The 24,593-nt window shown below is 39.0% G+C and overlaps 1 protein-coding gene across 1 annotated transcript in view; it reads left to right on the top strand.

Moving 5' to 3' along the window:
- The first annotated feature begins 1,871 nt into the window (after positions 1 to 1,871).
- Positions 1,872 to 24,593, top strand: part of cd109 (CD109 molecule) — a 58,386-nt gene continuing 35,664 nt past the window's right edge. Inside the window, exons 1-18 of the mRNA XM_085132633.1 lie at positions 1,872 to 4,383; positions 4,830 to 4,996; positions 5,080 to 5,108; positions 5,745 to 5,981; positions 6,338 to 6,463; positions 8,715 to 8,754; positions 9,114 to 9,195; positions 9,273 to 9,366; positions 9,789 to 9,903; positions 11,369 to 11,478; positions 11,585 to 11,827; positions 14,888 to 14,989; positions 15,262 to 15,324; positions 15,543 to 15,716; positions 17,457 to 17,609; positions 19,807 to 19,896; positions 20,354 to 20,417; positions 20,499 to 20,601. Of these exons, the coding sequence (XP_084988759.1) occupies positions 4,313 to 4,383; positions 4,830 to 4,996; positions 5,080 to 5,108; positions 5,745 to 5,981; positions 6,338 to 6,463; positions 8,715 to 8,754; positions 9,114 to 9,195; positions 9,273 to 9,366; positions 9,789 to 9,903; positions 11,369 to 11,478; positions 11,585 to 11,827; positions 14,888 to 14,989; positions 15,262 to 15,324; positions 15,543 to 15,716; positions 17,457 to 17,609; positions 19,807 to 19,896; positions 20,354 to 20,417; positions 20,499 to 20,601 (2,063 nt within the window). The 5' untranslated portion in view covers positions 1,872 to 4,312. The remainder of the gene's footprint in view (positions 4,384 to 4,829; positions 4,997 to 5,079; positions 5,109 to 5,744; positions 5,982 to 6,337; positions 6,464 to 8,714; positions 8,755 to 9,113; positions 9,196 to 9,272; positions 9,367 to 9,788; positions 9,904 to 11,368; positions 11,479 to 11,584; positions 11,828 to 14,887; positions 14,990 to 15,261; positions 15,325 to 15,542; positions 15,717 to 17,456; positions 17,610 to 19,806; positions 19,897 to 20,353; positions 20,418 to 20,498; positions 20,602 to 24,593) is intronic.

Raw genomic sequence — 24,593 nt, 5'->3', positions numbered from 1 at the left:
GCATTACAGTTCTTCATGTGACTTGATCATGTGATTTATACCAGGACAACTAGTTAATGTTTTTCTATTACAGGATTTCTGGGTTTATGTGTGAAGAAACTGTGTTTATAGGTTATGAGTTGGTGATGCTGTTATACTGTGTTTCCTGTGTTGAAAACTAGTGTCACTTCTTTCCACAGCTATGGATGGCTAACTTTATGGTCTTTTATGGCACCTCTGGAACCTGTCGACCTGCGTGGTCAATGTGTATTGCTAATGTTTGTTTTTCTAAGAGTACATGTAGAGAATTCAGCAGAAGCGGACAAGTGACATGAGAAAAACAAATAAGAGATGCAGTGTTTATGGAATAATTTAATATGGGGCTCATTAGCTGACCACCATTGAGCTCATACTGATTGATGAGTTGAGTGACTTTGCTTAAGGGAAGTCAGCGATTACATTAATGTTGACTGAGTACATGGGATGATCCATGTCTGAGGCAAATTATGGAAATAATTGTAGTCTACTGATTTGAAAAAACCTGCACATGATACTTGTCTTGCTGATGTTGAATGCTTTATCACTCTTATGACATAATTGTTTATAAGTGTGAAGTTTGATTTCACTTCCAGATCTTGTTTTTCAGGCCATGATGGTGTGTATGCAGGCTCCTGGCGGAGCCAGTTTTTAAGCAAACTTAATAAGCAAAACACACTAACATCTTTTATTGCAGGATTATAGGTCCGGAGTGGTGCTGCTCCAGAGGAGGAGATGCCCTGATGTTGCCTGGGACATGATCTAGCTAACCTTTTTCTTTAAGACAGGAATCTGGTTTTGATGAGTTGACTCATGGGAGTGTCCATGCGTCAAGAGGAGGGGTCCAGGATTAACATGAAACAATGAATTAACATTAAACTATGTTTTATATGATTTTTGCAGCGATTTGTGTGATTAACAGTTCATTCAACGGGTATTAAACCTATGCAAGTGGTGCATCCATATTCAGATGAGGCTTTGATGGCCTATAAGTGAAGTTCACTGAACTAAAGAATGTGGTTTGATGATTGTTGACATGCTCTCCAAATAGAAGTTTTTCCTCCTAGCAAGGAAATACAGGTGCAGCAGTCATCTCCTGAGAAATCTTCAGAGGCCCGGTGAGAAGCAAGAACCATTCCAGGCATAGCTGACAGCCCAGGCAGTGGTTGAGGTCAAAGGTCAAGCTGGTTGGGGCCCATCATGAGATTAGACTTTGGAGCCGCAGCAAGGACCACGAAGCTGCGTTGGAATGAGAGCTGTGCCAAGGGGGATTTCCAGAGGCCAACAGAGGAGATTTTGGACAACAGACGGGCACCTGAAGGATGAGGGGAGCGTGCCAAGCTCCATCGACAGCACAGGGGGAGTCCGAGGATGACATCATGATTCTGTGAAAAGCACAGGAACCAGAAGCTATGGTGGTGATGACAGCAGTTTCCTATGAACATCACCTAATGCCGTGTCACTGTACTATGCATACGATGACACTCTGAAGACTGCTGGGATCATAACAGCAGTAAGATAACTGGACCCAGCACCCTTTCCACAGAGGGGTTTTTTCTGCAGTAGAAGAGTCATAAGTATTCCTATCACAGGACAGAAAGCTCTCCACGCCCTTTTCCCATGGGTAGGAACTGGAAAACATGCTTTAAGAATAGAGACATTAGAATATCGATTTGGGCTGTTCTTGAACGCATCCATGAAGATTAATAAAGGCCAGAAGACGACGTTAACTATGACAATGATGATAGTGATGACTATGATGTAGACTCTGATACAAGTGTCTAAGTTGCCCATAAAAACCAGCAAATGCATTCTATGACGAACTAACTGAAAATACATGTTGTAAGAAGTATGTTCTGATAAATGATATGTGTTTTGCTGTACAATTCAAATCTGCTAAAAACAGGAGGGAATGTTAAAAGATTTTACCTTTATAATTGTTTATGTTTAGCTTATTTGAATTTCACAGTAATGCCTGTACATAGCGTGTCAGCATTTCTTTAACTGGAACAAAGTGACCACATGAAGAAGTTGCTCAAGTTTAGACAACACCCACATGTATTGTTTTAACCCACTACAGGATCGTTAATCAACTTGTTCCTCCTTGTCTTGCAAGGCTGCATCCTGTGCAGCCTCCGTATGCAATCACCAGATAAGAAGTTGTTTTTTCCTAACTTGTACTCCATCCATGAGTGTTACGTGAGTAAGACAGTATATAATAAAGTTTGAGCAGATGCTCGGCGCGCATTCCTGCACTGACTCTGTAGTTGACAGATCATGCACAGGAATCATCCATGTACATGAATTAACTCTGGGCCCGTGATTCTTTGCTTTCCTGAGGTTTTTCTCCTTACAGTGTGTGTCACACAAAAATGGTGGCAGTGGTTTTTATCTTGAAGCTCTGCCATGCAGGCCATTTTATGGTCATGTTATGGTGGAGTCATGAACACTGACTTTCACTAAGTGAGGCTTGTAGTTATAATGAATGTGAGCTCTTGTACTATCCTCATAAGGACCACGGCAGCCCTGCAAGACCACATGGTCGTGTCAAAAACGTAAAGTGTGAGAGCTGCAGTTCAGTAAGAAAGGATCTTTGTGTAGAAGCCTCCACTTGTTCCCTTATTGGTGGGAATTCAGTCACTGTGTCTGATTCCCATTACAATTGGAATTTGTGCCAAGGATCAGTGAATCATTCGAGTTTGATGGTAAGCAAAACATTAGACCTTTTCCTAGGAAAAACAGTTTTTTGTGACAATTGTCCAGTTTTTGTGAAAACATTTCACCTCTTATTCAAGAGTCTTCTCCAGTTCTGTCTGTTGCTCAAATTTCCTTCTTTTTCAGGATAAAGTGTTTGTTTTTGCACGGGGCAAACACTTTTTCACACCATTGTATTCCTTATTTATTTATTCTGATCAGTAATTGAGAAATAAGCCAAGTCAGATCATTTGTATTTCTCATTTAAAAAGCAGATCAAAGTGCTGCACAGCCATCAGCTGAGACTCAACAAACTGCTTCAATGCAACTTTTTCCAGTTCTGACAGATATTCTGGCTTAAGATATCTGCTGATACCGAGTACTGATCTCATATCAGTGTTAAATTAATAAGAGTGCGATTAATTGCTTTATGTGTGTGACAACATCAGGTTTATGCTTTAAACCCTGCTTTAAGGTTACATCCAAGAATTTAAAATGACTGAGTTGTTTTTATTAGTAAGATAATAAATGACCATCAAGAATTTTTAAACAAAAAGGAAGTTTGTAGATTGTCTTATAATTACCTAAGAGTTCTGGATCAAGTGATGACTGTTTAAGTAACGGTTTAACTACTGCTAGCTTGAAGGCCTGTGGTACATAGCCAAATATTAGAGAGAGGTTGATCATATTTAAGATTGAAAGATTAATTAATGGTTGTGGTGGACTTATTACTGTAAGAAGTTATTACTGAAATTAACGCGGATCAATTGGAGAAAAAGAGTAAAAAAATGATAATGAAAGTAGCTGTACATAATGTTATGTCTGTGAGATGGTTATGAGTAATTTTTTTCACGTGGTTAAAATTTGCACAAGTTAATCTCAGTACAAAGGAGAGCAAATGTATCCTTTTGCCTGCTTCTCATGTGGCCCCCCAGCTAAATGCAACACTGACAACAGTGACTGGGAACTGTTGGCTGCAAAACTGGAGCTCAAAGAGCAGAAACGCTGGCTTGAGGGAGCCGAGGACCCATTAATAATTTGGTCAGAAACAAAAAACATAAACCTTGCTCAACTCAAAGCCACCAAATGACTGAACACTAGACACACCAGGTGGGCTCTCTTCTTCACCTGCTTTAACTTTGTGATCACTTACAGGTCTGGTTCCCAGAATGTAAAACCTGATGATCAGTTCTGCCAGTTTTTTCTGGAGAGGAGACGACAATCCTTGCTCCAGGTACAACTGTAGTGAAGTGAACTAATTGTCCAATCATTGGTCTTGGCTTGACTCTGTTCTGATACTAGATGTCTGGTGATACAAAAATATATATACAGGAGAGGTATGCTGTACTACTGTTGCTGTAAATATTTGCCTGTTTATGTGTTTCTACTGTCATTATGACCTGAATCAGAGCACAAGAAATAAAAGCCTCCCAGTGGGATTCAGGTAAACTGATCCTGGTTCAATTCTTCAGGTAATATCAGATGATGATGATGAGAAGTAGGAGGTGGGTGTGGTTACTGTCTGCAGGTATGAAGGCAAAAACTGATATTACCTGCTTTCAGTACTGAGATAAGCTCTCTGGAGTGAATTTCATTGATACAAATGGAGCGTCTCCAGGTGTGGGGCATTTTCAGCCTCATCGTTCTCACCGCCGCCCAGAAAACCACAAACAGGTAAGCACACAGGCTGAAATACAGGACTCACCTGGACAGTTTAAACTGCTTCTTCATGAGTGTTTTTCTTCTTCTGCTCATCTGTGTATCTACAGTTTTTAAATACATTTTCCTACATTTTAGGAAATAAAAAGTCAGTTCAAAACTGCAGGAGTGGTGTTAAAAATTCATTGAATCTAAGCTGATTGTTCATTATTTTTACAAACATGTTTTATTGCCTTACAGTCATTTTTGCACAAGTTGATTAAAAGATATAGATTTAAACTAATGTAAGTACATATTTTTATAATAAATTAGTTCCAATAAAATAATAATGTTCACAGTGGGGAAGGTTTCTGTTTCCATTCGCCCTTTTAGGTTTTCTACACCAACTTGTTATTCTTAATGATGTTTTTTTTGGGGGGTGTAAATAAATATATTTATTCATTATGGGTTTTTTTCCTCAGCCCCCACCCTCAGCCCTCCTACCTGCTCCTCGCTCCCAAAGCCCTCCAACATGGAATCCCAACATCTATATCAGTCACCATCCTGATCCCTTCACCGGTCACTGTATCTGCTCACATTGTTCGTGGAAACCTAACAATGGCCTCAAAATCTGTTAAAGTTGAAGGGGGTAAGTATCTGCCACTAACAATTAATTTACATTTAATTAATTAATTATAGCTCTAACCTCACTGTGAAATTCTCTTTCTAAAGGTTCAACCACACTGCTGACTTTGCCGCCTGTAAGTAAGAAATTCCTCTGTAACAAATATAAAGCTCAGTCTTTGTAAAGTCAGTCTGAGCTTTCTACAATTCAAGTCAGTTTTATTTTTTGTTTGCACTTACTGTACTTGTTTACTATGTCCCACTATGCTAATACCTGCCTTATTTCTTTTTAAATATGACACACATTCATTAGAAAATAAACAATAACACTTTGGACTACTTTTTGAAAACAGGATATTTTACAGTTCAGCTTTAAAAACATAGCTGAAATTGTGGGTTTTTTATGCCCCCTTGTGGCCCCTAAAAGCAACTTCCTGGTAAAAGTCCAGAGCCCAGAACAAAGACCAGTTTTCTGTTTTGAGAGCAGGTCGGTGGGGAGAGGCGTAACTCTGATTCTTTAGAGCACAAACAGATACCATCAGGTAAAATTCAAATGGATGTTGAGCAGATTTTGGCTAATTCTCTCATCTGGACCACAGGCGAGCTCTCAGTCCTCCACGGTTCAGATTACACCCGAGAAACTTTTAACTTTAAACTTGGAGCGTTTTTAAAACCTGCTTTTTCTGTATGCCAGATTAAATTTGTTAAGATGATAATGTGACTGTTTGTCATTTAAGTGTTGATGAATTTCCTTCCATGTTGAATTCTTGCAGATTAGTGACAGCGAGCCCAATCACTGGGAGGCCTACATACTGGAGGTCAAAGGTCACAGAGGAAAAGTCCAGGTTTTCTCCAGCTCCACAAAGCTCCACTTGGATCTCGAAGATATCGCCACCTTCCTTCAAACAGACAAAGTAATGTACTTACCTGGGCAGACGGTGAAGATCAGAGTTGTTTCCATTCACTCTGATGGGAAGCCCTTCATCAGCCCCGTGGACATCATCATCAGGGTAAGAATGAGGTTATTGTACCAAAAGCAAAGAAGAAAGAGAGGACAAGAGGGCAAGATCAAAGACTATTTTTAAAAGATCTCAGGGGAGTTTTACTTGGACAACTTCTGTGTCTGGTTGATTGGATGATGAGTTAATTCTGTTACACATACTTCATATTCATATCAGCATCATTTTAATTAATTAATTTCCAGCCATGAACTTTCTTCTTTGCACTAGCTTTCACTAGCATTCACTAGCATTCGTCAGCACTGGTGGCTAAATCAGTCACTTGCCTCTAAACTTGCTGGATGTTTTTCAAAGCACAAACTGAAGTTCTGAAAATCGTCTGATCAGCACGTTTTTTCCTGGTCCAGGATCCGAGGGGAAACCTGCTCAGGCAGTGGCTGGCTGCAGACAGCGTCCTTGGCATTGTGTCCAAAGAGTTTCAGCTGTCTGAAAACCCTCCTCTGGGTCAGTGGACCATCATCGCTACAGTCAAAGTAAGTCCTTTAGCAGGTGAACCTCTGCAGGGTAATTAAGCTGGACAGGCCTCTGATAATTCAGTCTAATCCACCTGACCACTGATTGCTTCTGCCAAAGTCAGATCTTTTGTGCAAAGACATTCATGCGGTCAGTGGCACTGATCTGTTTGACAGAAAACCTATAATTAATGCACAGTATGAAAAATGTCTCACCTCCACATCTCCAGGTTTGCATTAAAATATGAGGCTCTAACAAGATATATTAAGACATTTAAAAAAAATATGGAATCATTTCCTTTAACTTATTCATCTTTGCTTCAAAGAGTATGTCAGTGTTGCTCATACCTGATTTACTTGTAGTTTTGATTTATACTAACCTTCTCATCACTGGTGACCCTAACCCAGGGGTCGGCAACCTGCGGCTCTGGAGCCGCATGCGGCATGCGGCTCTGGAGTATAAGGGCTCTTTTGCCCTTATACTGCGGCTCTGGGTGGTTTGGGAAAATAAATTAGAAATATTTAGCTGAAGTGTATTTTATTTGTGTTTAGTTATTTTTTAACTTGTAGTTCTAAATTGGAAGATTATTGTGATTTTGAAATATAAAAATAAAATTATATTTTATTATTTTTTCATTGCTCAAAATAAGCGTCACACTCGCGGAAGCCGGTATACCCGCCGAAACGCCATGCATTTATCGAGACTTTCGACCCCAGGTAGGCCAATTATGGATCTTCGGATCCACATTATGTCGGCAGCTGTTCTCCACCGTGAACTTTGTTAAAAACAAACACCGCTCGCGTCACAGATGACAGCTTACAGTCCTGCGTAAAGATGAAAGCCCCGATTTGCAGACGCTGTGCGCAGAGGTTCAGGAGCATAAGTCTTATTGTAAACATATCACGGCAGACCCGACGATGTTTCCATGAACATGCTTTTCAGCATCTCTTTACTGACCACTTTTCACACACGGTTGCTGTACGCATACAGCCGGCTGTAGCTTTGCAGCTCACAGCCCGACAACACAACAGCAGAGAGAGCACAGACTTTAAGGCAGCGAGGCGTGATTGCGGGTGCAGCTCAGGTGCGTCCGCCTCCCCTGCAGCGGCGCTGCAGACCACGCCCCACCACACACATTAACCAGGTAAAATACATATTTAGGCAGAATTTTGCAAATATCTATTTTTCATTTATTAGCAGCATAGTGCTTTTTTTCCCAGTTATTTTTTAAAAGTCAGGTCAAGGCTCCAAAAGCCTAAAGGCGATATAAGGGTGGCGGCTCACAACAGTTTTTGTTTGCTGGATCATTTTAGTTCAGCTGGGTGTCTTTCCTTTGGTTATATTTCTTTAAGAGTTCAAAATGTGTTAATTACATAAATAAAATGTAATTTTCTCTGTAGCACTTCATGGAGTTCATAAGCAACACACCTTAGTTGCTCTGTGGATTCTTTTAAAAAGCAGTTAAAAACTTTTCTGTTCAAACAAGCCTTTTGTTGATCTACGTATTTTATATTCTTTACATTATTTACATTTGATCTTTTACATTTTGTATAATGTCTATTGATTGTATTGTTTATTTTAATATTTGTGTACAGCGCTTTGTGACTGCCTGTCTGTGAAAAGCGCTTAATAAATAAACTTTACTTACTTACTTTAGTTGTTCACACAAAGCATAAAGGTAAAAAAAAAACAATATATACAGTGTTATCTTCATTTTAGATTTAGAAAAGTATTTGTGGCTCCCAGTGTTTTATTTTGCGTGGAAACCGGGTCCAAGTGGCTCTTTGGGTGTTAAAGGTTGCAGACCCCTGCCCTAACCCTTTGTTTTGGAGATAAGCAAAAGTACAAAATGTAAATATTTTTTGGTTCTTGGATATTTTTATTTGATATTTGTGCATGGTTTCTGGTCAGAGAAATCACTGCTGCGTTTTTTTAAATGTATTTGATCTTGCGCGATTAATGACGAGAGTAATCGGACCTCTCTGCAGTGGATAACTCCGTAACAGGGCAGATTCCATCGGAACAATTGAATGGATAAATAGCAGCACAGGCAAGAGTCCCTTTCATATAAACAACTATCTTAAGTTTTGGTAACTCACAACTCGTGCTGTGAATGTGAAGGGGACTTCTGGCGCCTCCATGTGGCTGTAACATTTATACACACCAGTTAAAGTCTGAGTCTAAAGACTGAGTGAAAGAATGAAGGAATAGATTTTCCTTATAAAAAGAACAAAGAGAGGTGATGTTATAAAGATCCTCTGTGTGTTGCAGGACATTTCAAGTATGAAGTACTTCACTGTGGCTCAATATGGTATGGATGTTTCCTCTATCCAGCATTACATGTACAACTTCCTCCTTTTGAAGAATAAAAACATATTAATTCTGTGTGTGTGTGTGTGTGAGTGTGTATTCATATCCTTGTGGGGACCAAAAATAGGAAGTTTACTATACTTGTGGGGACCAACAGTCCTTATGGGGACCAAACTCCTGGTCCCCACAAGTTTGAAGGCATTTTTGAGACTCAAAATGAGGTTTTAGTAACAGGGTTACAATTGGGTTATGGTTAGGCATTCATATTTCATTAGGGTAAGCAGCTCGGGAAAGCATTATGTCAATTAGATGTCCCCACAAGATATGAATATCCAACGTGTGTGTGTCTTTTGGTTGCAGTGCTGCCAAAGTTTGAGGTTTTGATCGATGCTCCGGATGTCATTTACCGTGAGGATCATCTGGAGGGCTCCGTCACAGCAAAGTGAGACTTGGCTTTGATCCAGTTTGTGTGTGAACGAAGTTGCTCCTCAGGATTATTTATGATCTTTCCATCCACAGGTACACTTATGGGAAGCCTGTTCAGGGACACCTGAATATGACATTCATTTATCACTTTTACGATACTGTCGAGTTTTACTATGAGGACAGAGAGGTTTGTATGTCAGTGGAATCAGTGTGTAATTATTCCTTTAATATTCAGCTGTACAGTTATCATTATAGGCTCTCCCACTATCTGAATTTGTTTATTTCCTTTATTTAAACTATTAAAATAAAATTACAGACTGAAAGCATTTTTAATTACATTTTTTCTAAATATTAAGTTTTCTGCACAGTAAAAAATATCTCTAAATGTAGTATAAACATAAATTTATACTGTCTCGTAAACTAATAATACAACATGAATGATATATGTAATATATCAACGCTTAAGATTACTAATTACCTTCTTTTTATATTGATTAAATCATTTTTGACTGAAGAACTCCTGTCCTGATTACAACATTTGAGAATATACAGTTTATTTAAACTTAACCATCATAGATTTAACACATTAACAGTGTTCCTTTTCATCAGATTGATGGTACTGAAAGCTTCACATTTGATGCTCCTGATTATTTCCAAATGATGTACTACGAGGGAAACGCTGAGGACGTAACAGTTGTGGCTCATGTGACTGAATACCTCACAGGTAATTCAGATTTTATTTATAAATGTTAACTTGAAATACCAAAAGATTGGTTGTATAGATCAGAAGTGACAATTTACATCTTATTTCTTTACTTTTTGTTATGTTATGTATGCATGTATTTCATATATTGTTTTAAGTACTTCTAACTTCTGAGTTTCAGCATTTCCAGGCGTAGAGTTTTATTCCAGGCAGTGTCCAAGCTCATATTTTTGTGAAAATTAGTGTGTATTACATTATTTAATCCATATTCTTATTTTGAATGAGTTCTGAAGAAAACACAATCATAACAAAACAGAGACAAAATTACAGTGAAAAATCAAATCTTCTGAAACCTTGAGGTGTAATTCAGATAAAAACAGTGGACTATCTCCTACTTCTCCTACTATTTTGATGTTTAATTATTGGCAAGATACAGGACAGTTAACATTAAATTCTCATTTTATTAGCTGAGATATTCTAGAGAAATATATACTATACGGTAACCTCTGCACACTGTCTCACTTACCATTATATGTATTCAGTTACAACATTCGGTCTGTGTGACCTTCGTCAGGTATGGAGCAAAGAGGGACAGTGTGTGGAGGCTATATTATATATTTCTCTACAAAGTTTTTTTTCCCCTTCATGCTCTTGACATTAACTCAGGTGTGCAGAGTTTTCCAGAAATTAGTTGGAATGTAAAATATTTAATGATGATGACAATTTCAACCTAATTACCAAATTGGAAATTAAAACATCATTTTTCTCCCCCAAATTCTACACAGAATATCTCGTAATGATAAAGTAAAAACATTTGCTTGAAAACTTCTGCAAAATTTATTAAAAATAAAGACAAAAATATCACATGTACATAAGTATTTATAGCCTTTGCTCAATACTTTGTTGAAGCGCATTGAGTCTTTTTGGCTATGGTGCCACATGCTTGGCTCACCTATTTTTGGGCAGTTTCTCCCATTCTTCTTTACAGAACCTCACAAGCACCATTAAGTTGGATGGGGGGGTTGGTCTGCTCATTCGGACCTTCAATACTTTTTTTCTGTACCCTACCCCAGATTGTGCCTCTTTACAATTTTAGAGGTCTACAGACAATCTCTAGGACTTTGTGGCTTGGTTGGCCTGACATACACACACAGCTAAGTTATGCATAGTGTTAATGGGACCATTGCACGTTTTGAATATCACGACATACGATAAATTTGCCAGAATTTTAAGCAAACTTCTTTCACTTTAATTTAATCTATTTTATAATAAGGCTATAACATGACAAAATGGGAAACAAGTGAAGCGCTGTGAGTTTTTTTTTTTCAGATGCATTGCATTTGCTCTCTACTGTGGGACTTTAAACTGCTATAGTTTATTTTTTAATTACAAAGTCAGGGAGATAGTGTACATTATTGTTTGGAATCTAACCAGCTTTTGTTCTTGTTTGTGGTGCTGACTCCTGTGACTATGTCTCATTTTTCAGGCATTACATATAACAGTACGGCAACAGTAAGTTTGTCAAAAACCAGATATAAAGTCTCCTTTGAAGAATATCACAAATTATTGAGGCCCTCTTTAACCTTCAGTGCCAGGGTAAGAAGGCAGCATTTAAGTGAAATGCAGAGTCTGAGCTGTACAGATAACAGATATTCCAGTGTTAATGTAAAAAAATATGCTATTTTTTTTTCTAATTTTGTAGCTGAAAATATCTACATACAACAATCAGCCACTGTCACTGGAGGATCGCCAAAGCTTTGTTGAAGTTTCAGTAATTCAGCAAAAGCAAAGATTTTGGGGTTGGATCGGAGCCATGGTGACAGACACGGAGCTTAAAACATCAAACAGTTCAGGAACTTCAGAAATGAAGTTTCCTGTCCCTGCAGATGGACTCATACCTTTCAGCATTGAAATCATGAGTGAAACAGACATTCTCAGTATTGATGTAAGTTATACAATAATACCCTCATTGACTAAATATTATAAAACAGATTATTTCAAAATTTGACTTTAAAATGTCTGGATGTGGGATTAAGTAACAAGGCATTTAGTTCTGTTAAGAAATCTTGAAAATTATTATTGCTTTACTTTATCTGTTTAGCCTTTCCTTTCAGACACAGCTTATTTCTTAATTTAATTAATTTATTTAATATTTAAATTTTAATTAACAAATGAGTCACTGCACTGCTAAACATATGATTTCAAATGTACTGGTCAACATTAAATTGAACAAATATACTCTGTAGACAGATCATTGACATCTGCTGATATTTTTTCAATATTATGTATTTACAGTGGGGCAAAAAAGTATTTAGTCAGCCACCGATTGTGCAAGTTCCCCCACTTAAAATGATGACAGAGGTCAGTAATTTGCACCAGAGGTACACTTCAACTGTGTACACCACAGGAAAAGAATTGTAGACCTGCACCAGACTGGGAAGAGTGAATCTACAATAGGCAAGCAGCTTGGTGTGAAAAAATCAACTGTGGGAGCAATCATCAGAAAATGGAAGACATACAAGACCACTGATAATCTCCCTCGATCTGGGGCTCCACGCAAGATCTCATCCCGTGGGGTCAAAATGATCATGAGAATGGTGAGCAAAGATCCCAGAACCACATGGGGGGACCTGGTGAATGACCTGCAGAGAGCTGGGACCAAAGTAACAAAGGTCACCATCAGTAACACACTACAACGGCAGGGAATCAAATCCCGCAGTGCCAGACGTGTTCCGCTGCTGAAGCCAGTGCATGTCCAGGCCCGTCTGAAGTTTGCCAGAGAGCACATGGATGATACAGCAGAGGATTGGGAGAATGTCATGTGGTCAGATGAAACCAAAGTAGAACTTTTTGGTATAAACTCAACTCGTTGTGTTTGGAGGAAGAAGAATACTGAGTTGCATCCCAAGAACACCATACCTACTGTGAAGCATGGGGGTGGAAACTTCATGCTATGGGGCTGTTTTTCTGCCAAGGGGACAGGACGACTGATCCGTGTTAAGGACAGAATGAATGGGGCCAAGTATCGTGAGATTTTGAGCCAAAACCTCCTTCCATCAGTGAGAACTTTGAAGATGAAACGAGGCTGGGTCTTCCAACATGACAATGATCCAAAACACACCACCCGGGCAACAAAGGAGTGGCTCCGTAAGAAGCATTTGAAAGTCCTGGAGTGGCCTAGCCAGTCTCCAGACCTCAACCCCATAGAAAATCTGTGGCGGGAGTTGAAAGTCTGTGTTGCTCGGCGACAGCCCCAAAACATCACTGCTCTTGAGAAGATCTGCATGGAGGAATGGGCCAAAATACCAGCTACTGTGTGTGCAAACCTGGTAAAGACCTATAGTAAACGTTTGACCTCTGTTATTGCCAACAAAAGTTATGTTACAAAGTATTGAGTTGTATTTTTGTTATTGACCAAATACTTATTTTCCACCCTGATTTACGAATAAATTCTTTACAAATCCTACCATGTGAATTCATGGATTTTTTTTTCACATTCTGTCTCTCACAGTTGAAGTGTACCTCTGGTGCAAATTACTGACCTCTGTCATCATTTTAAGTGGGGGAACTTGCACAATCGGTGGCTGACTAAATACTTTTTTGCCCCACTGTATATCGAAAGAAATGGCAAAATGCGTTAAAGTCTTAGGACATATTGAACTACGCTGAAATATAAATTGGTGTCTCACCTGCATAGAGGAGGGACAAAATTATGTGTTTACCAATTCAGGGGCCAACTGAAAGCTAATTTAATTTCAATTTTAGGTTTAATTTAGAAAATAGGCTAAGTATAACTTACGAAAAATTTGGAATATATGTCTTTATTGTATCATGGTGTTATGATAATTCTGAATATCAACTGAATTATGTGATTTTTAAAGATTTATTTGGCATTAACTATGTTCATAACACAAAACAACATTTTAAAGGTAACTGTATAATGAAAAATGATTTTATCATATTTAATATCTAACGAGAAAAAGCACAACATGTTTGTTTAATATTGTTTATCTTGTGTAGGTTTTTTTTTTGTGATATTATCATTTATTTGCTTAAATGTATTTTTATTTAACAGCAGGATTTTACAACTCACATATTGTACCTAAAAAGTGTTGCGAAATCAGTTTTACCCCTGTTCTTTTATTCGTCGAAACTTCCAGAGACGGCACCGGAACTCAGTAGTTATTTTCACAAAACTTTTATTCATCTTTATTCATCTTCATTTAAGCATGCACTTCTAGAAGTGAAGACGAGGCCGGTGTGTCCCTCTGCAAAATCTTCACCCCTTTGTTAGTTACAGCCAGCTTTATAGAGGTGTCCCCATCATAAAACCCCCCTACGGTGTGCTGCAAACTCTGTGTCTGTGTCTATGTGAGTGCTCGTGTGTGACTGTGTACGCATACCTGTATGTATGTGTGTGCGCGTAAGTGAGTGTGCGTGACAGTTAAAACACTGTGGGTGTAGGTGACTCCCTAGAGGTCATAAAAACCCATTTCCCTTCCAGACCACAGTTATCCAGGTCAAATGTTGAGACCCCCACCCAAACATTCTCTGGGGAATTTCCTCTCAGGATTAACTCCTCTCTGTTTTACTTTCACAGTTCAACTGGGGAGGGTCTCCTATACTCTGCTCCTAAATTCAGGACACCATCAGGCCTTTATTACATTGAGGGCAGTGTCAATGTCTCTACAATAATTCTAGATTCTATGTTAACACATTTCTAAACTCTAAATCAGCTAAACATTTCTACAAAAGCTAAAGGCTTATTTTATTCTGTAGTTGCTAGGTGGAGAGTGCTAATGGCTACAGGCAAGAATAAAGTAATGTACTGTGAAAAATCCACACCTGACAAGAAAATCACGTACAAAAGAAATTACACTTGAATAGATAAATAAATTTATATGAAAAATATTTACAGTGTTAACTAAAACAGAAATTAAACCCAAAAGCATGATCATGATTTCAAATTACATTTAAAATCTTTAGTATCTCTTTTTCTTCTCAGGCTTCTTTTGAGGACAGCCATAGCAATCTATATATACAGCGAAGCTACACATCCCCCAGTGAGAGCTACCTGCAGATTCAGAAACCCTTCACACCTCCAGAGGTAAAGCTGAAGAACACAAGGAACTAATTAAAATGACCTTAAGTTAGTTAATAATAATAAGAATAATAATGGATTGCATTTTATATAGCGCTTTTCGGGGCCTTCAAAGCGCTGTACAATGCTCCCAAGTGACTGCTTGTGTGAAGATGGTGAGACTTCTAGAATGACTTTTCCAGTGTACACCTTCAAAAGACACATTTACAGCCAATTACTGACTGTGGTTGTAGAACATTTATACTCTTATGTGACGTCACCATTTGACCTTCTTTCAGGTTGGTTTGCCCTTTCTGCTGCACATTGAAAGTAATTTTCCACTGAATGAGGTTCACTACCTGGTATGAAAAAAGCATAAAATATTATTACATTTTGTCTAATTTGTAGTTAATTTGATGAATATTTAAATAAAGCACATTTCCAACTGTCGAAAGTTGTTTGTTTTCCAGTAGTGGTGACAAGAAGTTTTAATTATTCAGTTTATTGCTGTAAGCAAAGAAAGAAGAATGTATGCTTCCAGCCTCTTATAAGACCTTCCCTCTGTATCTTGTGTGTAAAGGTGAAGTCAAGAGGTCAGGTGATTTCTGCTGGAAAAGGCTCTCCTGATCTGACTCTGGTCCCAGAAGTCTCCTGGGCTCCTCTGGCCTGCATCATCGTTTACTGTGTGCACCCCAGCGGAGAGGTCATCAATGATGCAATCCAGCTGCCAATCAGGCAGTTTTTACAAAACCAGGTGATTTTTCATTTTTCATCATTTTCTTTCTTTAAAAATAATCTAATTTGTCTCTTGAATTGTGTGAATATGAGGTTGTGAAGTCGGAAAAAACGGTGAAGAAAAAACAATCCAAGTTACATGATGTTAGGAGAAATCTCAGGAAGCAAAGAATCACGGGCCCAGAGTTAATTCATGTACATGGGCGATTCCTGAGCACGATCTGTCAACTACAGAGTCGTGCAGGAATGCGCGCCGGGCATCTGCTCACACTTTATTATATACTGTCTTACTCATGGGTGGAGTACAAGTTAAGGAAAAAACAACTTCTTATCTGGTGATTGCATACGAGGCTGCACAGGATGCAGCCTTGCAAGACAAAGAGGAACAAGTTGATTAACGATCTTGTAGTGGGTTAAAACAATACATGTGGGTGTTGTCTAAACTTGAGCAACTTCCTCATGTGGTCACTTTGTTCCAGTTAAAGAAATGTTGACACGCTATGTACAGGCATTACTGCGAAATTCAAATAACGCTAAACATAAGCAATTATCACAGTTGAATAAAGATGATAAGGTAATAAAATTCAAAATTTTTTAACACATGATAATAACTTCCCAGCAAACATTTCAGCAGTGAGTAACCGTCATCTTTTCTCAATGTCTGGTCTTAGTTTAAAAAAAAAAGAAAAAAGAAAAAGAAAAGAATAATTGGATGAAAGTTGTGTAAGTGTTGCCCTCTGCCTGGTGTCCTTCTTTGACTTTCTAGCAATTAGAAAAACAAGCAAAATATTGTATTTTGTGAAAAAGCCTAAAAGCTCATTAAAAGACTACAACCTGCAAAGGTAACATGGTAAATGGCCTGCATTTGTATAGCGCTTTACTAGTCCCTAAGGACCCCAAAGCCCTTTACACAACCAGTCATCCACCCATTCACACACTGGTGATGGCAAGCTACATTGTAGCCATAGCCACCCTGGGGCGCACTGACAGAGGCGAGGCTGCCGGACACTGGCGCCACCGGCCCCTCTGTCCACCACCATTAGGCATCGGGTGAAGTGTCTTGCCCAAGGACACAACGACCGAGACTGTCCAAGCCGGGGCTCGAACTGGGAGCCTTCCGATTACAAGGCGAACTCCCAGCTCTTGAGTCACGATCGCCCCACAATGACATGGGGCTGGTGTCTTCTTGCTCTGGAGTCCATTTCTTATCCCAATGAGGTTTATATCTTCTACTGCCCTGTGCCATAATGCTAGTGTATATCTCTGAACAACCTGTGACTGTGACCAGGAATAATATTTCTTTATTATACTATTGTGAATATATTATGTTAAAAGATGGTCTGACTGGACCTTTATATGTAACTCCTAACTATCCTAACTGACTTATTCCCTGACTTTATTAAAGTTCTAAATAATCTTTATTTTTCTTAAACTGGTCTTTATTTTAGCTTTTCAGGCTGACTTTGTCTAATTAGCAGGTAGGACGTTTGTGCCTAAGATGACCACATTTGGCACATTATTTTTCACTGATTTCATACACATCAAAGAGTTGAAAAAGAAGCAAACAAAAAAACAAACTTCTGAATTTTGAAATCTCACATTTTTGCTCACAGAGATGACTTATTTTTACATTATGGTTTAAAAGTTTTGTCCATGTTTAATATGAACATCCACCATTAGAGCAGGACATATATAACAGGAAATAACGAGTAAAATGGTACTTTTGCAAATTTGTGACTAATCAACCTGTGATTGGCAGGTGTCGCTTAGTTGGAGCAGTGCTGTAAAGAAGCCAGCTGAGAATGTGACCCTGAATGTGAGTGTACTGGAGCCCAACTCAGTAGTCGGGATCCTGGTGGTTGACAAGGCGACGCAGTGGGCGGGATCAGACAATGACATCACCACGGAGACGGTATGTAAAATGTTAAGATAAGAACTGTATGTATACATTCATGTGAAAATAAAAATTTTGACAGTAAAACTACATTTATCTCACGATTAAATAGCTTGATTCAGTTCTACTTTACAATGTTGCCTCATTTAATTGAAATTTTGCAGGTATTCATTTATGCACAGCTCTCTTAATGTCCCACCACAGCATTTCAATTAGGTTGAGGTCTGGATGTTAATTGGCCCATTGCAACACATTGATTCTTTTCTTTTTCAGCCATTCAGTTGTTGCTGCTTTGCTTGGGACCATTCTCCTGTTTTGTGACCCAGTTTGTGCCAAACTTTAGCTGTCAGACTGATGGCCTGAAATTTGACTCTAGAATTGGTTAGCATATGGAGAAGTTCAGGTCACAAGCGCCTGGTCCTGTGATTACAAAACAAGTCCAAACCATTAACCCTCCACCACTGTGCTGACAGTTTTTATGAGTTGTTTGTGCTTATATTCTGCGTTTGGTTTTCCCCAAATGTGCTTTGTATTTTGACCAAAAAATCTCCACTTGGGTCTCATCTATCCAAAGGACATTGAAGTCTTGTGGTTTGTTCAGATGCACCTTTGCAAACCCAAGCTGTACTGGCATTTTCTATTTAAAGAGAAAACGATTTATCCTGGCAGCTCTTCCAAACAGCCCATTCAGTGGCTTGTAAAAGTATTTGACCCCCTTGAACTTTCCCACATTTTGTCACATTACAGCCACAAACATGAATCAATTTTGGGATTCCACGTAAAAGACCAATACAAAGTGGTGTACAAGTGAGAAGTGGAACGAAAATCATACATGATTCCAAACATTTTTTACAAATAAATAACTGAAAAGTGGGGTGTGCATAATTATTCAACCCCCTTTGGTCTGAGTGCAGTCAGTTGCACATAGACATTGCCTGTTGAGTGCTAATGACTAAACAGAGTGCACCTGTGTGTAATCTAATGTCAGTACAAATACAGCTGCTCTGTGACGGCCTCAGAGATTGTCTAAGAGAATATTGGGAGCAACAACACCATGAAGTCCAAAGAACACAGCAGACAGGTCAGGGATAAAGTTACTAAGAAATTTAAAGCAGGCTTAGGCTGCAAAAAGATTTCCCAAGCCTTGAACATCCCACGGAGCACTGTTCAAGCGATCATTCAAAAATGGAAGGAGTATGGCACGGAATGGAATTCCAATAAAACTGATTCATGATTGTGGCTGTAATGTGACAAAATGTGAAAATACTTTTGCAAGCCACTGTATTTTTCTAAGTGCGCTGTCATGAACTTTTGCATTTAACTTGCTAATCGATGCTTGCAGAGTCTCAGATGTAGCTCTTGGATATCTTGCAGTTTCTGTGAGCATTGCACAGTCTGACCTTGGAAGGAATTTACTGGGATGTGCACTCCTGGGATAACTTTGGCATTGTGTTGACACATACCCAGCACGCTGCTAAAATGCCTTCTTTTACAGAGGTGCTCACAATTGATGACTGATGAACTGATGGCAACTCATTGACATTTGATAATCAGCACGTTGGCTGTTCCTTATCCTCCTAATTCGTATGGAGGCAATCAGGGTTTACTGAGTATTGTTCAGAAGACTGCATTGAATCCTATGAAAAATGTTTTAAGAGTTAAGAGATGTGAAAAAGATGAGATATTTTCCTTGTACATGATAGGATAGTTTGTATAAATGTAATTCAGCTTCTCAAACGAAAACAATTATTGGTTTCTTAAAATGTTAATAATTAAACATCAGCATGTGAGGCAGCTTGCTGACTTCAATCTGATCCTTAATTTGAGAGATCAAACTTGGAGCCTTGACTCATCTGTTTTTCATTCGTACTGACTGTTGTTGATCACATAACATGCTTTATTGTTTACAACAGTGTAACCTGTGAATACTAGAAGTTTCCATATCTCCTTGGGGTCCTCTGTAGTTTATTGTTTTCCAGCTAAATGTTCTCTGCCTTTTATAATCATATGCTTCCTGGTATATAATCCCTTTCATGTTCACCTGGGAAAACAAACCTGCTACCCCACCCAAGTATCAGTTTAACAAGGCTGAACTTTTTTATTAGACATGTTAGCTGGTTTTAAACAATAAGAGCTTTTTTCTGTCCCAGTTTGCTTTGTTCGGTTTTATGGGGTGTAACAGTAGCAGCTCTTATATTGCTGTTGATATTTTCAGGTGATGAAGCAGATGAAGGAATTTGGCAATTCCATGGCTGACGGCAACAATGAAACGCCAAAAATGGGGGATCCACACTCTGTTTTCAAGGTTAGCCTCCACAGAGAGACATCGCATCTGTTTATTTAGTGATTAAAAAGGACCAACTCTGCTCATTTTCAGCTATTCTTTGACTCAAGAAGCATTGTTTGAATCACAAAATAATCCTTACTTATCTTATAACGGGCTCTGACATGGGAGGGCCTTCCGTGGTCATTGTGTGCCCTAGATGCTCATATTTACAGATATAATATCAGACAGATCCAAGAGTAGAAACAACTGTGACCCTGAGTGTTCAGAGCAGTCGGTGCCTGAGCTTTTAACTCACTTATACCTACACTAAAGCCATAATTCTAATATTTTGACATGTGTAATATTTCTGTAATTACTTATAACTAATAACATAGAGTTTTGGTTTGGTTTTCCTCTTTTTCACTGAGGGAAGATGGACAGTCTTCACTTTATTTAAAAATTAATAATATGTAATGATAGTTCTGTTTTTTTGTAGTCATGTGATCTTGTGGTTTTCACTGATGCCAGTTTGGCAACATATCAAATAATGCACGACTCCCGTAAGTGTTAAACAGTATCAAACATTTTAATCATTGTGGATCTGTAATGTTAATGTGACTGATACACTTTTTTTTAAACAGCAGGGGAGATAACGTTTTTTGGGGATTTACATGGAGAGCAACAAAAGGAACGTGTGCGTTGGTACTTTCCAGAGACCTGGATCTGGATGGACACAAACACCAGGTGATATTTCAGTGTCAGACTGTAGAAGACTGTTGCCTCCTGCTGTTTCATGTGACCTTTACTCTACATATTGAAAAATTGAGTCTAAACAAAAGTTTTCAAATTTTATGTAAATTGTAAGGCTGCAGCACACAGACACCAGAATTTCACACACACAAAGCACAATTTTCTTGAACAGTTGATATAAGAACACAGGTCACATTATTTTTGAGACAGTTGCATTTAAAATACCGCAAAAGGCAATATCAAGGCAGTTTATTTTCTTCACACCGAGTGCCACTATGTACAGGTGAAGGAAAGGGATTTGGGGTCTCCAGGGGTCACGAGGGCAGTGAGGGGAAAACACACACGGTTAATTCAGACACAGGACTTCTCCTCCCAGGGATTCCTTTTCGCGCTCACACCGCACCAACACACCACACTCACAACAGATCAGTAGCAGGTCCTCGGGTGGGGCATGCAGAGTCGGGCATGAAAAGAGGAGATCAGATATCAGGTATCAGAATAGCACTTCAAAGAGAAACTTGAAGAAAGCTGCTGAATACAGGAAACACTGACGAAGGTTACACAATAATCCAGCGATGAAGCATTCTCAGCGGCTGCCTTAAGTAGAGATGGACCGATCCGATATTACGTATTGGTATCGGTCCGATACTGACCTAAATTACTGGATGGGATATCGGAAAGAAATAAAAAATGTAATCGATCCATTAAATATCATGAAAGCGCCTCACAAAACTTGCCACATGAGGTAACTCGCCTCATAACCTTAGCACGTTGGAGCAGTGTGCATCACGTGATAGCGCGGCTGTGGCATGCCAGAGGTGTTGGTGGTTTGGTTCAGCCTCGCTACCAATCCGGCATTTCATCTCCGAAAAAGTTATCCCAGAGAGAAGTAAAGCAAGTGTGTAAGTTCATCTCTGAATGTTTGTAAAGCATTCTCACGTTCAGTAGCGGTTTTTGATACGGGCGACACGGGCGGTTGCCCGGGGCGGCATTGTGGTGGGGGGTGGCATCACGGGCATCGGCAAAAAAAACCAAAAAAAAACTCATGCTCCCCCAACATCATGCCAGCGCATATCGGGAATGTCGTAGGCACCGATTGGGTTTGCTGGGAGTAAGGGCGCCCTCTGTTTGCGAGGTGGGGCGGCGGGGGATTCTCTGGCTGGAGCAGCGTCTAATAACCAACTCGCAAAATAAAACAAAATAAAAACAAACCAACAAACACTTCGTGTTTGTTGGTTTGTTGACTTCAGCAGCGAGCCCTCGGTGCACCTGCTCGCTGCTGAAGTCAAAGTAAACTTTATTGTCATCTCCGCTACATGCAGTCCAGTATATAGAGAGACGAGGGGACGAGGCTCCAGTTGCAAGTAAACAAACAATATATATAAGAAGAGTAAGAAAATAAATATACACTTTAGGATTCGGGGTAAAGGGATCAATAACAATTTAAAATTTATAATTTACAGTTTGATGATTTAAAGTCTCACACACAAGCCGTCGAAAGGGGAGCAAGACCTGCTGCTTCCAAATAGAGCGCATTTCATTCATGGTGTTGTAAATCAAGCCTATTATGTATTCATGATTTGAACCCTGGGTTGTGTGAAATCGCAGAAATAAACCTTAGACAAAGTGAATCTGTGCACTAAGGTGTAGGTCTATTAGGTTATGTTGTGGTGATCCTCGGGTTGGGGTATTTGTGTTCATACTGGAGTGCAAAATTAAAACCAAGACGGACAAGAAAAGTTCAAAGCCATCAGGTCCTCAGTTTAGAAAAAATAGAAAAGAAGAGGAGGAGAAACGAGTAAAAGATACAGGTAAGCAGATGTGTCATTGGATAATGGCAGGTCATCCTGAAACAATCAGAATCAGAATACTTTATAAATCCTTAAGGAAATAATGTGGGTTACAGTTGCTCCAAGAAGAAATGGTAAAAACAGAAACAGTAACAGACTCAACTCCAAACAATACCTTATGTTGCAGATTTTACACATTTAAGAAATAGCACTAATATATACAGATCACTCAATTATAAATATCAAGGATTAACAGAGGTGATCATAAATAAATATCAAGAAAATTAGTGAGAATATTCCAGAAAAGAGCGTGTGTTCAGCACAATATTAATTAGTCATTGTATGTGTGTGTTTCTCTGGTGAAATTCAGTATGGTTCCAACAAGTTTTATGTTAATGTACAATCCATAATGTGTGTGTGTGTGTCTGTGTGTAGGTGGGGGGTGGCACCAGAGGGAGTGTTCGCCCAGGGTGCCAAACAGGCTAGGACCGCCACTGCTCACGTTAAGCTTAACAACCGATATATGGAGCGACTGCCTCTTCCCTCTCTCTCCCTCTCCTGCTGCTATTTCAATCATGAAACTGATTGGCTTTTCTGTGCGAGTCTGTCTCTCTTGTTTGTTTTTGGCCCACTTTGCACCAGAAAGAGGAAACCAGCGGCTGAACAACAGCAGCAGCTTGATAAGCTGTTGTTAGAATTTATTTAATATTACTTTCTACACCAGGATCCTTTTCTATGTAGCTGACGGCTGGTAACTGTGCAGGGGCGGATCTAGCAAAGTTTAGCCAGGGGGGCTAAACAACATAACTCTCCCAAAAACAACATAACTCTCCCAAAATTATTAGAATCTCAAGCAATGGCACTGGATTCGCCACTGACATCAGGTGAACTCCAGGAAGCCCTGATAAATATGTCCAATAATAAGGCTCCAGGTCCAGACGGCTTTCCTGCAGAATTCTACAAAGAATTCTGGACGATTCTAGCACCAGTTTTTTACAGAACGTTGTTAGAAATCAAAGAAAAGGGCAGACTTCCATCAAATATGAATTCTGCAAACATTAATCTCCTGCTAAAACCAGGCAAAGACCCTGTATATCCCTCAAGCTATCGTCCAATATCCCTTATTAATGTAGACCTCAAAATAATCTGCAAAGCTCTCTCGAAGAGACTAGAGAAAATAACCCCCCTCTTAATTCATCCTGACCAAACTGGTTTCATAAAAGGTAGGCACTCATCAACAAATACACGTAGATTACTTAATTTGATAGACTACTCATACAGTAAAAACCTTGAAACTACAATATTTTCCTTAGATGCAGAAAAAGCGTTTGACAGAGTTAACTGGAAATTTCTATTTGCAACTTTACACAAATTTGGTTTTGGATCTTCTTTCATCAACTGGTTAAAAATATTATATAATTCCCCAACAGCTTGTGTCAGAACAAATGACCAGACATCCTCCAGCTTATGTCTCCTGAGGGGCACCAGGCAGGGATGCCCACTCTCCCCTTCACTGTTTGCAATTTTTATCGAACCACTAGCAGCAGCAATTAGACAGAATTCAGCAATTAAGGGCATAAAATGCAAGAACGTAGAACATAAAATCAGCCTTTATGCTGATGATGTGTTACTCTTTCTCCAAAATTCACAAACCAATATCACTGGGGTGATTGAATTGATAAACTCTTTTGCAAGAATATCAGATTACTCAATTAACTGGTCAAAATCTACAGTCCTTCCTATTAATTGCTGCTTCCATAATTCCTCTTCTACTCCACTGCAATCGGGAAATATAAAATATTTAGGTATTAATATTTCTCCCAAGCTTGCAGATCTAACTAAATTAAACCATACCCCACTTTTAAAGAAAGTAGAAGGTGATCTGGCTAGATGGAAATGTCTACCCATATCACTCATGGGAAGGGTTGCTGCTATAAAAATGATGGTATTACCAAAAATAAATTATTTATTCTCAATGATCCCAACTAAACCGCCGCAAGATTGGTTCAGATCTCTAGATTCATATATGTCCAAATTCCTTTGGAAAAATAAGCCCCCACGTATAAGCTTAAAAACACTACAAAAGACCAAGGATAAAGGAGGATTAGAACTACCTAACTTTCAGCACTACTTCTTAGCCAACAGGCTTCAGTTTATCTCAGGATGGCTAAAACATACCCTCTTAGATGAACCTTG

This window comes from Neolamprologus multifasciatus, chromosome 15 (genome assembly GCF_963576455.1).
Source record: "Neolamprologus multifasciatus chromosome 15, fNeoMul1.2, whole genome shotgun sequence".
Classification (NCBI taxonomy): domain Eukaryota; kingdom Metazoa; phylum Chordata; class Actinopteri; order Cichliformes; family Cichlidae; genus Neolamprologus; species Neolamprologus multifasciatus.
Note: the sequence above shows the minus strand (reverse complement) of the source record. Positions and strands in the feature narration are given on the sequence as shown.